This window comes from Hermetia illucens, chromosome 1, assembly GCF_905115235.1.
Source record: "Hermetia illucens chromosome 1, iHerIll2.2.curated.20191125, whole genome shotgun sequence".
Taxonomy (NCBI): domain Eukaryota; kingdom Metazoa; phylum Arthropoda; class Insecta; order Diptera; family Stratiomyidae; genus Hermetia; species Hermetia illucens.
The window spans coordinates 24,180,533-24,197,947 of NC_051849.1; the positions used below are offsets into that span (position 1 = coordinate 24,180,533).

General features: G+C 44.9%; 1 protein-coding gene across 3 annotated transcripts in view; it reads right to left on the reverse strand.

The window, feature by feature from the left end:
• The window catches only part of LOC119646646 (potassium voltage-gated channel subfamily H member 8), a 263,584-nt gene that overhangs the window by 32,000 nt on the left and 214,169 nt on the right, over positions 1 to 17,415 (reverse strand). For all 3 annotated transcript variants that reach the window (XM_038047162.1, XM_038047161.1, XM_038047160.1), the window contains exons 9-11: positions 16,057 to 16,261; positions 5,634 to 5,813; positions 5,112 to 5,230 (exon numbers count right to left, since the gene is read on the reverse strand). In XM_038047162.1, coding sequence (XP_037903090.1) covers positions 5,112 to 5,230; positions 5,634 to 5,813; positions 16,057 to 16,261 — 504 coding nt within the window. The remainder of the gene's footprint in view (positions 1 to 5,111; positions 5,231 to 5,633; positions 5,814 to 16,056; positions 16,262 to 17,415) is intronic.

Consider the following 17,415-nt stretch of genomic DNA (forward strand, 5'->3'; position numbering starts at 1 on the left):
ACTTTGAGACCGTTGACAATTTCTCCTATCTAGGGTCGAAAATCACAACCGATAACAACTACGATGATGAAATCCGCGCACGGTTGTTGTCAGCCAACAGAGCCTATTTCAGCTTACAAAGACTGTTCCGCTCGAAACGTCTCACCGTAGGGTCAAAGCTCTTACTGTACAAGACTATGATCTTGCCAGTCCTCATGTATTCCTCGGAAACTTGGGTTCTTAGCAAGAAAAATTGCGAACTGTTGGCCGTGTTCGAGAGAAGAATCCTCCGAAGAATTTTTGGCCCCCTACATGAGGATGGACGATTCCGTAGCCTACACAATGACGAAATCTATGAGCGATACCATGACCGTCCGGTTGTGGATAAAATCCGGCTCAATAGGTTACGGTGGGCGGGTCACTTAATCCGTATGGATGAGGATGATCCCACCCGGAAAGTCTATAAGGGCAATATCTATGGTAGAAAAAGAAGACGAGGCAGACCCTGCCTAAGATGGAGCGATGGTGTGGGCCAGGACGCCAGACAGCTTTTAGGGATATCGAATTGGTGGACCTCGGCGCAAAACCGGGATGTCTGGAGTTCCTTATTAAGGCAGGCCTAGACCGGATACCGGTTGTTGCGCCGTTGATGATGATGATCGTTCGGGGCACCTGCGACTAAGGGGAAACCGAAGCAGCAGCGGTCCTCGGATGATCCTAACTCTTCGACACAAAAGGCAGTAAAGAGGGCTCGGCCGGCAACGGCTAGGCCTTCATTTGCAGCCAAAGGTATCGAAGCCGATGAATGGGTCCTGTACGACGACTCTAATCCATCCGGTTACGATATTGAGCAGTGCGAACAGCTTAGGAGGAAACTTATTCTAGCTGTAAGGACTGCATCCTCGCAAGGCATTTGCTTTGAGTCGGTAGGTGTATATCGTAAAATGTTACGGTTAAACTTTGCCGACGAAGACACGAATGAGTGGCTCAGGCGGTACTGCTCCTCCCTCAACGATGAAAAGGGTCTTTGAGCTACCATCGTTAAAAAAGTGCTTCGTCTGGCTTCCAGAAGAAGACCGGAATGGTGCTGAGGTTCTGGAAAAACTTGGTATGCAGAATAACGTCAACACATCCACCTGGATTCTGCTAGGCAGCAAAACAGGAAAGAGAGCCGATAAGCCGGGAACTTTCCTCACTATCAGTTATGTTAAGAAGGTTCGAGAAAAATCGGACTGCGGCTCTACTACCGGCTAGGGACCGTTACGTTACGAGTGGCGGCTCCTAAAATCATATCAGCCGTCGGATCAATAGCTGCAAGGTATTTATATACCTCATACAAGAACCATGGGCTGTGGGCTGCGGGCTGTGGGGTAAACTTTCAACATGCTGAACTGTTGTATGCCAATGGAAATCGATCCCACTCCTGCATGGTAGTCTCAAAAGACTTATAGCCTAATTTGGTTAACGACCTTTGTGATGGCGACACCACATCGGCTAAATTAACCATAAAAAGTCAACATGGAGATAAAGATACACTACGGTGCTCTGGTTATTTCCCCTATGACGCAGAAGACGTTCCCACTGGAACATTCATCAGAGCTATCCAATATGCCAAAAGTAGAGGCATGGAGGTAATAGCAGGATGTGATGCCAAGTTCTCACATCAATGCAAGAGGAGACTACTGAAGTATCTAGAAGGAACCGACCTGCAGATCCTTAATTTGGGTATTGAACCCACTTTCTTCAACGTTGCCAGGCGAGAGGTCATCGACATCACGGTGGCATCCCCTGACATTGCGGCTCTGGTCGGAGAGTGGAGAGTATCAAATGATATCACACTCTTAGATCATAGGCGCATTGATTTCGTAATGGGCAGGGATCCACCTTCACTCACTCTATTTCGGAATTTGCGGAAAACAGATGGAGCGACGTATAAAATAGAACTGAGCTCCGATCTTTGGGAAGCGCATCAAATCCATTGCTGGCATTGAGAAGACAACCCAGAGGATCAAAACTAGCGTGGGAGAAGCTTCCAAAGAAAGCTGTCTGCTCAAGATGCCAAAGAAGGATAAAACACCATGGTGTAACTCGGATTTGACAAAACAGAGGAGAACGACAAGGATGCTGCTTAATCGTGCTCTGAAGTGTGACTCAGTCGCTTGCTGGAATCGCTGTAAAGAGGCGCAAAAGGATCTAAAGAAGAGGGGAAGATCAGCTAAACATGCAGACACTTTTGCGAAGAGACTAACCCTCTTGAGGCTACCTCAAAGCTAAAGCGGATTCTTGTTAAAGAACGTAGCCAGAATCTGGGTTATTTACGTTTACAGAACTGGAGGTACACAAAAAGCGATGAAGAAACGGCAAACTATTTGCCTCAAGTGCACTTCCCAAGGGAGCATCCATCTCGGGGTTGACAGGTGCATACAGCCCTCAACAGAGAGACCGGAATCTGGCATGCAAAGTAGTACCACTAGAGCCAGTAAAATGGGCGTTTAATTTGTTCCATAGATACAAGTGTACTATTCCGGAAACCAGGGAAATCCACCTACACGGACGCAAAGAGCTTCCGACAGATCAGTCTAACGTCCTTTCTATCATACTAAAAGGAATAGAAAGACTAGTAGATTGCTTCGTTGGGGATACACACATTCCTAAGTGCCCGCTTCACCATAGGCAAGACGCCTACCAAAAAGGCAAATCCACGGAGACAGCACTCCATGAACTCACGCCAAAAATTGAAAAATCGATGTTCGAAAAAGAATACACCTTAGGCGCATTCATGGACATCGAAGGTGCCTTCAATTATGCCTCATTTGCGGCAATTTGTGATGCGGCAAGACTGCATGGAATCGAACCGCTGCTAATCAGTTGGATCCTTCTCTCTTCATTGTTATGGCTCTTGGTTTATACCCTGCTGTGGCTCCTGGAGGACAAAAAAGTCTTCGCGCAAGCAGGGTCGAAAAAGTTAGCTGGCATAAACAGCCAAGTATTTAGGAGAACATTTCGACTCCAAGTTAACGTGGAAACACCATATCCAGGGACAATGTCAGAAATCCTGCAGATTGCTCTGGTACTGTAGGAATGCAATAGATAAGGCCTGGGGACTTTCACCAAAACCATTTTAATGTATGCATGCATCGTCTGGTGGCCAAGACTGAACTTTGCTAACAGCAGGAAGCTGCTAACGCAGATTCAGAGAGTTGGTTGCCTAAGTATCACTGCAGCAATGAGTACTACACCGATTGCGGCACTTGAAGCTATCCTAAATTTACGCCCCATTCACTTGGAGGTGAAACGGAAAGTAGTCAACGACGCATGTAGACTCGATACCATTGGAGCGCGGAAAGGCGGCCAATCATACGGTCATGTGTCTATCTGGAAATTCCTTGACAAACATCCGGTGGTTCTGATCCCGACCGATTATATGGTTTCCAGATTCGTCTTAGAAAAGACATACTCTGTGGTAATCACCAAACGGGAAGAATGGTCCATAAATGGCCACGAGTCTCCCGGGATTATCGACCTAATAATCTTCACCGACGGGTCAGTCATGGAGGGCGGATCTGGCGCAGGGATGGTCTTGGGGAATCTGGTTTTGGAACTGGCCCGACCCCTCGGAAACATCGCGACTACCAGGTGGAGATATACCCCATTTCATTGGCAACAGAAGAGTTTCACCATTCGAATCTGTTCCGACAGTCGGGCGGCGTTATCAGCACTAAGCAGCAACGACCTATTAAGCCAGTTGGTGCGGAGTTGTTATCAGGTGTTGCCGAAACTTGGCCAGCTGAACGAAACAATCTTGAAGTGGGTACCAGGGCACTATAACATCGCTGGTAATGAGGAGGCTGACGGACTGGCTCGCCGAGGGTCTAGATCCACAGTAGTGGGGCCTGAACCAGCTCTTGGACTCCGGCCATCCACTGTCAAGTCTACTCGGGAGGGTGAAATTACAAGGATTCACGCAGCCGAGTGGAGAAATTTGAACCCTTTCCAGTAGGCGAAAATCCTTGTAAAAGAACTTAGGCTCACCAGAGCGGCATTTTTGTTGTCCCTTAAGAAGTGGGACATGAAAACCCTAGTAGGACTTTTAACAGGACACTGCTTCTTAAACTACCATATGGAAAAGATTGGTGTGGTGGTTTCTGCTATGTGCAGCCAATGTGAGGCCTCCTCAGATCTCAGACGAAGACACCTTGGTTTTCTTCAATGAAGAATCTGTACGCTCTGTGCCTCTAGAGAATGTTCTCAGATTCACTAAAGCCTGCGAACGCCGTTGGCGGGAAGCCATTGAATAGGGGATTCACGAGGATAGTACAATGGGCCCAACAATGGCCTGTGTGCTCGGAGATGCGGTTTCCCTTAGTAAACGAAACAAACTAGCAGAACCTAGCCAGGAACGATGTTGAGAAATTATTGTACTTCTATCCGATGCACCACAGCGAAGTTGTGAGCTGGAATAGGCTATATTTCCCTGATTCACTCAATTAGAACCTAGGAAATTTCGTGCTTGAATCTAGTGTTCTAATGTCTAATGTTGGGCCCCACGTTGGGTGTCATTTGCAACGTTGACGTTTGACGTTTGACGTTGGAAAAGGCGGGGTCAGTGTTGCGTAGGGCACTAGGCCGCGAACACTACAAAAGTCAAGAATCTTTCGAAATGAGAATAGACGGTGTTTATAACTATTTTGAGAATAGACGGTGTTTATACATGAAGGAAGCTCCGATAATGCGTTTGACAGCTTCAACCACACTCCCTTAAATTTCCATGAAAGTAGTTGCTCTGAACATTAAATTGGAGGCCACTGGGCACAGAAAGAGCTGAAACGTGCCCTCATATCCAATCAAGTATGCACTTGGGAAAATGTACACATTTACGTAATGCGTAATCTCAATAGCTCATATCAAAATCCAAAGATAATTTAACGAATGAATTCCACATTTACCAGAACGAAATTGAGAAATATTCATTGCAATGACGATATCCTGCCCGACGCAAACGTCACAAAGGCAGAATCAGGTAATTCCCAAGAGTATTTGATCCTGGCAAACACATACTACCCATATAAGGCTATTTTCCTCTTTGCTGTTCAAAATAAAGTAAACTCTCCATGCATACAATTCATACGTACCTGATGCAATGCAATGAAATCCTTTAGATCCCTCCATTTGCTATCATACATGGATCTACGTGAGTACATCCTTTGAATGAATGCTGTGACATTACCAAAGACCACCGCATGCATGAGAGCTGTAGATAACAGAAAATGGACGAAAAACATTAATTCGCAATTATATCCTTTCGTGACTGACATAGATGAGGTGGGATTCCTGCAAGAGATAGGTTCTACGTAGTTGGAACCAGTCATGCATTTTATTTGTATTCTGTGTAGGTTTCTGGGTTCTACTTATTCGAAATTTATGACACTGACGGCGTCTTTATTGGCTGATATTCTTGAATCTGTGTAGGTGGCTTCCTTTTGAATATTTCAAAAAGTTACTGAATTCTTGAGAAATTGACGCTTGTTCTTCCAAGTAAGTGTAATAAATTGACATCAATGTAACCGCTCGAAACCAACAGGCAAGCATAATGCATAATTAATTCCCTGACATCTCTTATATAGTCGAACCCACTTCATTGCAAATATACTCACCCCCAATCAACATCATAAGGATGCTGAACACTTTCTCTGCTACTGTATTTGCCGAGACATTGCCGAACCCAACGGAGGTCAGACTTGTAAATGTGAAATACAAGGCCGTCGTATATGCCTCGGCGTTCGTGATGTTAGAAACAGGGATTTTCAGCCTGTCCGCTAACGCATGCATCCAGCCTGGAACGAAATTAATATAGAAAACATTCAGGAAAAACCCATAAAACAGATCTCCTTCAGGACCACCTAATTATCTCACAAATCTAATTGATCCGATTATGGTTACTAACCTAATTAATTACATAAATCTTTAAGGACCCATTGGGTTCCCGGGTCAATATATGCCCCTGAACATGTACATTCTGATATTCAAACTTCCTAACAACTACGGACACCCCACTTACAGGGGATTACCACGATAAATATCTCCTTATGGACCATTTAGACAATATACGAGTATCAGATATTATGCAGGAAACTTCCGGCCAAATATCTGATAGAAGAAATGTTTGTGAAATAAGGAACGGCCTTTTCTAAGTGGTTCTTCGAAATTTTGCTTGGAAGGGCGAATGAGGGAGGTAATTGAGGATAAACAACGCTTTAAAAGAGCACTCTCAACAGCTTCGGATAACGAATCAAAACAAAATTGGATATAGGGAACGCGGAATGAACCACGGTTGTGCTATCGAGTGGTGGGGATGTGAATGAAAAGAATGACTATCTCAAGTTGTTGCTAAAATTTATGTTGAGCGCTTTTGACTCCTCTCGGATGTGGATCTGCTGGGGCTCCTTGTAGTGATTGGCTACTACTATGACTATGGAATCTAAGGATATTGAATGCAAAAGCGGGTAAGCGGGGTTTGGAAATTTCTGGTCGTCAAAATGTAGTATAGGTACCAGGGCGAAACGTGGATTGGTACCCACGATGGAGCATAAAACCTGGGAAATGCCTGCTAAACCAACATCAACAGCTCTACTACTAAACCCTATCTCCACCTCCACGTGGTGACCGCTGGGCGCCCTTTCTTAACCAAAAGCTGGTCCTCCAGGTTTAGAGTTGAGTAGGGTTGACAACCCTACACGGAAAACAACTTGTTGCAGAACCACAACAGCAGCCTCGGACTGGACGGATAACACAACGACGAACCAGGCAATGAAAAGTAATAAAGATTCGCGTATTTTCTCATGGAACCCTGTACAGAAATGGGGCTCCCAAGCAGCTAGCCGATACCCTATCGCAATATAGGCCGGATGTAACAGCGTTATAGGAGATGCGTTTTACAGGGACCGGTTTCCTGGAGAAGAGTCGCTACATATGTCGCTCATATATTATAGGGATAGATATGATATCAAAATCATATTTTAGGATTTTAACAGCAAAGTAGGAGGAGAGCCCTTATTTAGGCGATACGTTGGCCCTCATAGCTAACACGAAAATACAAATGATAACGGACTGCGGATTATTCAATTAGCAGTGTCACACAAAATGTTTGTTCGAAGTAACTGGTTCGCGCGGCAAGCGGTCCACAAACATACGTGGGCCTCTCCAGACGGGACCACTTTCAACCAAATTGACCACCTGTTGGTCGAACGCCACCATCTCTCAGCCTTGATGAATGTCAGAGCATATAGGGGGGCCAATATAGACTCGCGTCACTATCTCGTTGGGATGGTGCCCCGAGCTCGAATAACAACACCACCCAGAATCCCCTCTGACAATCAGGTGAGAGTTAACACTCAAACCATCCACAACACAGCTCTTCGCCACACCTATAAGAGGGAAAAGGATGCCGCAACAACCGCTGTCAACAGAGATCCTGGAGCTGAAGCATCCACAAATGATCTTCACAATCACTTGAAGAACGTTATCATAAATACGGCCACAAACATACTTGGCCCCCGCCGCAAAAAGAGTCGAAACGGCTGGTTTGAGGATGAATGTAAGGTAGCTACGGAACGGAAGAATGCTGCATACCGCGGGCACGCGCAGAGACTTATCACGACTTTACAGACGGAAAAAGGAAGCCTGGGAGAACCAACAGGTCTGTGAACTTGAAGAGTACTGGGGAGCAAGAAGTTTTACCGACAAGTCGGCAGGATAACGCCTAATACACCTTGATGTTCATCCTGCCGAGATAAAGAGGGAAATCTGATTTCCGATAGAATGGGCATATTGGAGCGATAGGTTGAATACTTTTATGAGTTACTGAACAATCAGAACATCGGCGAGTTGGAGTTCCCGACAGTTGAAGACAATGGACAAATACTGCCACCACCAAGTTTAGGAGAAATAGTCTATGCAACTCATCGGCTTGTAAATCATAAGTCGCCGATTTTAAAGCCGCCTATGGCAGCATAACCAGGGTAAGACTGTACACAGCCATGGGAGAATTCGGTATCCCAACGAAATTGATAAGATGGACTAGCCTGACCCTCATCAATGTGCAAGGCCAGAGAAAAGCAACAGGATCACTCTTAAGACCATTCGACATCAACAATGATCTACGACAAGAGAATGCGTTCTCTTTAACCTGGCCCTGGAGAAAGTGATCAGTGATGATGGTAGCTGGTAACTGGTAGCTGCTGCAAGCGGTACGATCTTCTTTAAGTCCACCTAATTACTGGCCTATGCTGACGATATCGACATCATCGGAAGAACAACCCGAGACGTAAAAACTAACGATGAAATCCACGCACGGTTGTTGGCAGCCAACAGAGCCTATTTCAGTTTGCAAAAACTGTTCCGCTCAAAACGTCTCACCATAGGGTCAAAGCTCTTACTGTACGAGACTATGAGCTTCCAAGTCCTCATATATTCCTGGGAGACCTGAGCCCTTAGCAAAAAATTGCGACCTCTTGGCCTCGTTCGAGAGAAGAATCCTCCGAAAAATTCTTAGCCCCATATATGAGGATGGACGATTCCGTACCCTGCATAATGACGAAATCTGGGAGCGATACCATGACCGTCCGGTTGTGGATAAAATCCGGCTCAATAGGTTACGGTGGATGGGTCACTTAATCCGTATGGATGAGGATGATCCCACCCGGAAAGACTATAAGGGCAATATCTATAGTAGAAAAAGAAGACGAGGCAGACTCTGCCTGAGATGAAGCGATGGCGTAGGTCAGGACGCCAGACAGCTTTTAGGGATATCGAATTGGTAGACCTCGGTGCAAAACCGAGGTGTCTGGAGTTCCTTATTAAGGCAGGCCTAGATCGGATACCGGTCCATGATGATCATCAGGTGCCGCGAAAGGAAGTGCTTTAGAAAATTGGGAAAAACAACGCACAAACAAATTGGAGATAACAAGATTGAGAGCACCACCAAAGTGATTTTCTGTGGTGTTGAAAAGCGGCAAAGGTGTTCATGAAAGTATATAAAGAAAGTCAAGAGTGTAGGAATTTATTAGAAATTATTGAGGGGCCAAAAGTGCCAGGTGAGCGTAAGGAGATTATAGTCAGCACAAACAGCGAAAGGGAGAGAGGAGAAAACCACAGTTAGGATATCCGATAATTCGACAAAGAATTTCTCGTACCAATGAGAGGGCTTAAAACAGGGAAAGTATGCACAGGAAATGAAAGAAGCTTAGGGAGGATAATACAAATATAAGAGGAAGAGGAAGGACTGAAGAGAGGATCGACACAGACGGAAGACTTTAAATCGATTAAGATGCTTTCGAAAGTGGCTCTACTAAAAGCCACATGGTGCCTGTCGTAGAAAATGTTCGAATAACTTTTCAGAAGCTCGAGATACAAAATCATCTCCCTGCGAGGTTTCAGAAATGTAAATAATATGATTCTGGTCCAGTGACCTTTCTCATTTTTACAGGAAGGTTTAACGCTATGAACGAGTCATTTATGTTGGTCAAGAAGTTAGGTGGGTAGCGGAGATTTTTCTTCATCACCTGTAAGACTTAGTAAATGACCTCTGCTGTCAAAGGCAATGTTGAACAGTGGAATCGCAGTCATGGGGATGCGTTTAGTTGAAAGAAACTATTACACGACTAGGATGCCATCTTTTCTTCGCTTTAAAGCGAGAGAGACGTCGGAGATGATTAGAAGTAATTGCATCACGCCTGAGCGACTTCAAGAAAACTTTATTCGATTGAAGATTGAAGGAGTCAGATAAACTATACAAATTAAAAAGAAATTTGTTTCAACTTTTGTGGGCCACGAACCCCTTTTTTTTTAAACTAATCAGCTAGGTTTTCAAAAAGGATAGCTGAAGGTTTCATCCATGGCAAAGGCAAATTATGAGAGGAACGAGACCGAAAATGGCTACAGGTGGTAATCGTCAATTGGCAAATACGACATGGTTGCGAGGAATCCATGATTGATTCGGTCGGCCGGCAAGTGGACACGAATGTTGTGCTCCTTCTCAAAATTCTGTGATACCAAGAAAGAACATGGTGTTAATGATACTTTTGCTAGGTAGATCTTTGCTTTGGTAACGCAGAGATTGCTGTATGCCGAATTAGAAGTTGATCATTGCTTGACAACAGAAGGGATGAAAGGCTGCCGTCAGCAAGACTCTGAGAAAGATATGGAGAAACATATCACATTTCATCCCATTGATTGATGTTTGTCACCTCAGACGCGGGATTCCAATAAATCCAAACCACAATGGTGTTATGTACAATAAGGAGGAAGCCTCAAACTCTTTGCCTTCTAAGGTTCAGGAGGAGTAACTCTCCAACCACCAACGTTGTTATCATAAGGCCGATATATGCCTGTGCATCCGTAGTATAGTGGGTTAGGAAAAGACAAATAGGTTTTCACTGTAACTAGCTTCACTACGAGGAGCTGTTTGTCTAGGTATACCGGTGTAATGAGTACGACACGCTGCGCAGCTCTACATGCATTACTCAATTTGTAGGTTTGACATATGAAGATACTCGTATGTGGAGCCAGGATTTGAAGCGACATTTATGCGCGGTCGCTGCGCAAGCACCAGCTTAGTCCAATTTTCTCGTCACTGTAGTGCTGTCAAGAGATTTCTTGGAGCTAGCTCAGGCATTTACTTGGTCTGCAGAAACATAATTTCGGGCATATCGTGGTTAACCCAAGGAACAGATGCGGAATCAATTTCCACGAACCAATGAGTTCTAACGACAAAATTCAGACACACAAACATTACAACCAGATCAACAAATCACACAGAGTGACGAGGCTTCGTGGCTATGGTTCATGCAAAACGAGTAAATTTTCTGTGCAAATAGAATAAGGTCCGATACAAGTAGACATGACTTGGTCGCGTCTACTCTACAGGTTATCCAGGTAATTGCAGACGTCCGACTTTCTTCTCCAGCAATCGGAAATGGGATTCACAGGAGGCATATTTCGAGTTAAATAGCTAGACATTCTCCTGTCGCGCATTATCAGACTAAAAGCTTCGAACCTAGATGAATAGACCACGCTGTGAAATGAGCTCATCACAACCGATTCTTCCGTTTCGACCATCAGAACACCGTCGACAATATCCATGATAACATCTTCGATGAGGTTTTCAGATTTTGCCGAAACTCAGTAATTTGCCTGCGTCTCAGCATGACGTAACTAATCTCCCTCGCGATGCAGGAATTGAAATTTCCACCGCCGACATTCTCGAAGCAACCTACCCGTCCCAACACACCCGCGGTAATTCAAATTGGTTCTGGTAAGGAAGGAAACTCTACACTTGCCCATCCTCTAACCAGGAAAACCGATAGTGCTACTTCTGACTGAGTACAGAAGTGGAGTAGCTGTGGTGGCGTATACTGATGACTCGATGATAGGGGGGTGTACAGAAGGGACAAAACAGGCTGCATCGAGGAACCCACTCAGAAGAAACTCGATTCTTTGCAGATTCTCGCCCACGCGGGCACAAGCCATTGCGATCGAAAGCGATGTTTGAGGCAGCGACCAATCGGGAATTGTGTCAAATCTTAAACGAGCGCAGGAATATACGCAAAATATAAGGGTAATGATAAGTGTCATCCCTTTTGTGCACGGAAAGGCAGGAGGAAAAATGGGAAAAATGAGCCAACAAATCTCGAGAAAAAATAAAAAGCCCCAAAAGGCTCCGCTCCTAAAAAAAGGAGCATGTGAGGACTGAAACAGCCTTCAAATCTGTTGTAGCCGGGACTTCGGGAAAAAAGGGAGCGGATTTCTTTAGGTGGAGCTTGGAGAAAGGTAGGAGAAGGTCCTCTTGGAGAAAGGTCCGGATAGCTCAGTGGTTAGAGCACAAGGCTGTCGTACGGAGGGACGCGGTTCAAATCTCACTGGTGGCAGTGGGATTTGCAGCGTGACTTGCCGTCGGACACCAGTCGACTCAGCTGTGAATGAGTACCTGAGTCAAATCAGGGTAATAATCTCGGGCGAGCGCAATGCTGACCACATTGCCTCCTACAGTCTACTGTAGTGCACCGTTACGGTCTTGAATGAAGTGCTCTAACACACTTCAAGGCCCTGATCCAATATGGACTGTTGCGCCAACGATTATTATTATTATTGGAGAAAGGTCGCACCTCAAAAGAAAAACAACCGCAGGAATGTAAGGCCAGAGGTGAATATCAACGTCATATGCTGACATTCTCAGGAGAGTGAAAGTAGACGAGGACCTCATTGACTGGGGAGATAAAGTCAGCCTCATTGACGGTTCCAGAAAGGAGAATTTTGTGGGTACTTGAAAAATTCGAGGATCTAACCGTGGACAAACTCTGTTTAGGGCAGGAAGTCGGCCCCAGCGCTAGCAGGACAGAGATCATTATAATCTGCGAAGGTATAGTTGAGATCACCACAGAGGAGGAGGTTCCCGAAGCCTTGGAGAAGCAGTTCGATTTAATTGCACTACAAGAGTCAGTAGTGAAAACCATGGGGAAAGCCTACAAACGAACACAAACCACCAGCATCAGTGTGGTAGTTGAGGCAGCATTCAAACTGTCAGCAGCGTGGCTTCAGTTACAGGCATGCACCAGCCCAAATGACAAGTCGAGGCAATACAGGAGGTGCGGAGTGGATTGCTATATCAGCAAGGACTGTGGATCTGGCCCAAATTGCTTACAATGCAAAGGGAAGGAGGGAGTGGACCATTGGCACATTGCAAGCAGCAGTATGTGGCCGGAGTACAAAATCACCCTCAACACAAATTGCAGATGACGTTGATACAAATCAACTTCAACCATTGCCAGGCAGCGCGGGACTTATTCTCGCAAACCATCTGTGAGGAAAGCTACAACGTAGGCAAAATTAGTGAGCCATATCGAAACCACTTTGGTGGCAATTGGGTCAAAGACCAAACGGACCAAAAAACGCTATAGGTTTACGGAGAACAAGCCTTTCAGGGACTTTCAGAGCGAAAGTGGAAGAAGTTCACATTTACAGCTGCTGTGCTCCACTCAACAACATATTTGCCGAATATGAACAGATACTGAGCGCTCTGATTTCGGGTATAAGAGGACGTTGATGAATATTAGGGCTTCGCACATTTTCAGCGGGAAGGGGCCTGGGGTATATAGTGGACCTGACATATGTGAATACTGCTTTAGCCAGTAGAGTTACTTGGCGAGTCAGTGAGCACTATACTTGCAGCAACCACCAGACAATCTGTATGGAAATCAAGGGCAAATCGAGCTCGTAAGAGAGCTTTCGTAGCATTCCAGATGGTTCGCCCGGCTGGATAACTAGGGGTTCCGAGGGGGACATATTTAGTGCGGCGCTCAAACCCGACATATCCCTAGATGGTACAGCTAGAGCGAAAGCCACCCAAATCATCTGATGGGTGACGCGATGCGATACTTCCTTGCCCATTAAGTAATTGCACCCCAGTAGGTAACTCAACTGCTGAGGAAACAACGAAATCGGAATTTCACGAGCTGTATATTTCTGGGCAAGGGGGCTTTAGCAGAGGCCCAAGGGAAAGATCGGTAGCGGTGGTGGAGAGAAGACACACGGGTTTGACCGCTTAAAAAATACATTCGGAGGAGTAAAAAGAATTGCTACAGACAGCTACGCGACCATGGCGATATGAATCTTTGGGGTGAGGCCTTCAGGGTGGCAATAAAAAGGCTGCGGAGACTACCCCAGGTGGCGTGTCCGCGCCTCCTAAAAGAAATTATTACCAGTCAGTTTCCTCGCCAAAAAATAGCGGAAGGCAAATAATTGTCTAGGTCAACGGGGGCATAAAACCTCCAGTAACTGCGGATGAGTAGCGGGAATCATGTGGTAGGTTTGGCGACAATAATACTCTAGGTTTGGATCCCTAATAGACATTTGAAACTGGTAGTGAAGACTAGGTCCAACATTTTCGCCTATACCTTCGAGGCGTGCCCAAAGCAGGAATTTTCCCTGTTTAGTGAGAAAAGTAGAAGTTTGTGTTGCTTCTCAAGCTCAACAAGCCTCCTGGGGAACTACCATTATGTCACCCTATCTGGCTGCTGGATACATTGAAGGGGAGATTATGTAGAGAGTCATCTACTATAGACTTGTACTCGTCGTCGAAGGTAGCAATGGCTTGCCAGAGTGCAGTTTGGTTTCTGACGTGCCCACTCTATGGTGGATACATGAAGCATGGTCATTAACCTGACAAAAGGCGCACTGGTTTTTGACGACTGCTGTGCCATGCTAGCATAGGATGTCAAAAATGCATTCAACTCAGCCAACTGGAACATAATTAAAGGGGCGTTGGCTGACATAGAAGTTCCTGAGTATTTAGAAAACTCTCTGTTACTGGACGGATGTGCTTCCTATCGAGAACATTGTCACAGCCCAGGTACCACAGGGTTCTGTACTGGGTACCCCATTTTAGAATATCATGTATAATAAGATTCTTACTCTTCCTGTCCCAGTGTGGACTACGATTGTTGGCTTTGCAGATGATCTAGCTGTGGTTGTTACAGCAAAATACCCAGAGAATGTGGAGGTCTACCCAACGGAAACAGTGAGAGCGGTATTGTATTGGCTATAAAGAACCGGGATCACCTTGGTGGACGAGAAAATGGAAGCGGCCTTAATAACGAACCGGCAAAAAAAAAACACTCTCAAAGTCGAAGTCAGTGAATATGCGGTTGTATCAAAGCGGGCTATCAAAGATCTGGAAGTGATAGTTGATACCAAACTGAGCTTTGGAGAGTCCTCAGAGTATGCATGGCAAAGGGCAGTCAGCGCCACCGCGGTTTTTGCAAAAATAGTGCCGAATATTGGTGGGCCGGAACACTATCGGAGGTTGCTTCTAGCCGGAGTCGTGCGAGCCATCCTGCTTTAGTCGTCACCTGTGTGGGCAGAGGCGTTTGCAAACTCTTAAAGACGGAAGTTGGTGAACTCTGTTTACCCGCTAATAGCTTTGAGCGTTTTCAGTGCTTTTAGAACAACATCAGATGAAGCAGTGCTGATGGTTTCGGTCATGATCCTTGTCGACATTTTCGCGAAAGAAATGAGTGGGATGCACCATGCAAGCCAAATGGGGAGGGGCACATAGAACGTAAGAATGCAAAAAGGTCAGAATCAAATGACCCGTCAACACAGATGGGACGAATTTACGGAGAGTCGGTGGACACACAGGCTCATTTGCAACATTAAGGTGCGGCTAGAGCAGAAGCACGGGGAGGCCTACCATATTACTCACTTCCTCACGCGACACAATGGTTGATATAGGCAGGATCTGCTGCTGATTTGGATTGGATGATTCGCCGAATTGTCCTTAATGCGGTGGGATATCGGAGGATCCAAAGCATATCATGTTTTACTGGTCGATGAGGAGAATGAGGAGAATGAATTTGAGAGAACATAGTTGTGAAAATGCTGAAGTCGAAGGATAACTGGATTACGGTTTCTTCCGCAAACGTGCGAATAAAGTAGGAGTTGCAAAAAGAGGAAAGAAGGAAGAGATGGACGAGTTCCTAAAGGTAAACCAACCCCGCAAAGTAATACGTAACTTGTGGCTCCGCGCGGCTGAGGCTGCGGCTAGAAAGACTTGGGGTGGTTTTTAGTGGGTACGAATCTTATATGCACCCATTCTACCTTGTTTGTGGGGCAAAGCTGGAGCGAACGTGGATTTCTAAGATTTTCCATCGCCGTATACGCACAAAATTTATACGTCAAAAAGTAAGTGCAGATAATGTTGACCAAATGTTAAGAAATTTAAGGAAAGGGAACTCCGGTTGTTCTCCCCAGGAAAGCAAGACCCTTCATAAGAAATACCTTCAATTAGCAAAAACAACACTCCAAATTCCAAGCACGTTCGGGACATTTAATTGTTTGAAGTTCCTAATGAATTTCAAAAGCAATTAATGTCCAGCGTGATTGAAGACCGGCCGTGTATTCATTACAACCCCACGCCCCACATTTCGAATTCAAACCCTGTAAACAAAAACTTCACATTCAAGAGGAAATAAAATTTTTAAATGAAATCCCCAAACTGGGTCATCAAATCACAATGAAACTTACCAATATCCCAACTACTGTCATTGGACAACTCTTCCTTCTCCGCAATCACATACCAAACGCAAGCAAGCCAATGTGCAACAAGTGTAAAGGACAACATCAGGAGCGTTAAAATCATGGCTGTATACTGTGAATATCGATCCATTTTCTGGAGCAAACGAGCCAGCCGCAGCAACCGGGTCAATTTCACTAGATGGATATGCGATTCCTGGAAAGAAATATGAAAGGATTTGAAGTTGAATACAATGGGATGACACTGGGAATGTTCTATTTTTTGTTTGTATTCCCGGAGTATTGTTCGGATGTAAATAAAGGACACCGAATAAAAGGAAACCAAAAGAGGTCATATTTGAGTGTCAGGGCCAAATAAATGTCATCTGTTCACCCCTTTGGGTCAGAGGGTATCTCATCCAGTCTCTTCTTTGGTGTTGCTTTTTTTCGTTTCACTTTCAATGAGCTTATGCTCCGGTTTCAGTATCGTCACCTTTAACATCTTACAAGTGGTAAACTTACAGCGGGGCAAGCATGTAGACATCCCTAACGCAACCGGGATTTGAACCCGGGGCACGCTCTTCTCGGTCATCGCACCATCAAGATCAAATCACCGAAGCATATTATTTCAAAAGACCATTTCAAGGCCCAGAATTTCCTATTAAATCCTGAGCATAGCCCAGATACTATGGCGATGAAAAAGATATAGCGCAAATGATTTCCAGCAGGCTGGACTCGTGCTACGATGCCGGGAACATTCCTACTTGTCCCTTTGGCAATAGTACCGGAGACTCACAACAAATTATATCCATTACTGCTTGCGAAAGGGGACGAAATAAATGAAATTAACCTTAATAAGAATGAATTCAGACAAATCTGGAACTATACGCATCCATGCCAACACCAACCGCCAGATTTTCACTGAATTATTTACTTTCAGTTGGAGGCTCCTCGTTTTTTTGCGGGGAAATCCATTTTATCTCGTTTGGGAACAAAACATTCAGAAAACTCAGAGGGAATAACAATAATGTGGAACTGAGGTAATGGACGGAAGTGGTCTAAAATTAACGAAATAAGTTGGACGTTGTGGCTTTGACGTTAGCCACTTTAGCTGAAAAATTGATTTACTTAATTGTTGTTGAAAGCATTTTTCCGGTCGTCTGTTGGTTGATGAAAATTTTGAAAATTGTTCGGACACGTACACGAGGAGAAAAGCCATTTGGATTTAAGTTGGAAATTCATCTGCAGGTAATTGGGAAAAATTGAGCCCATGCTAAGAGGAAGATAAGTGACTTTTGAAGTTCCAGTACTTTATCAAATATTTATCCATTAGTTCTGAGATGAATATGCGGAAATATTTCAGTAATTTCA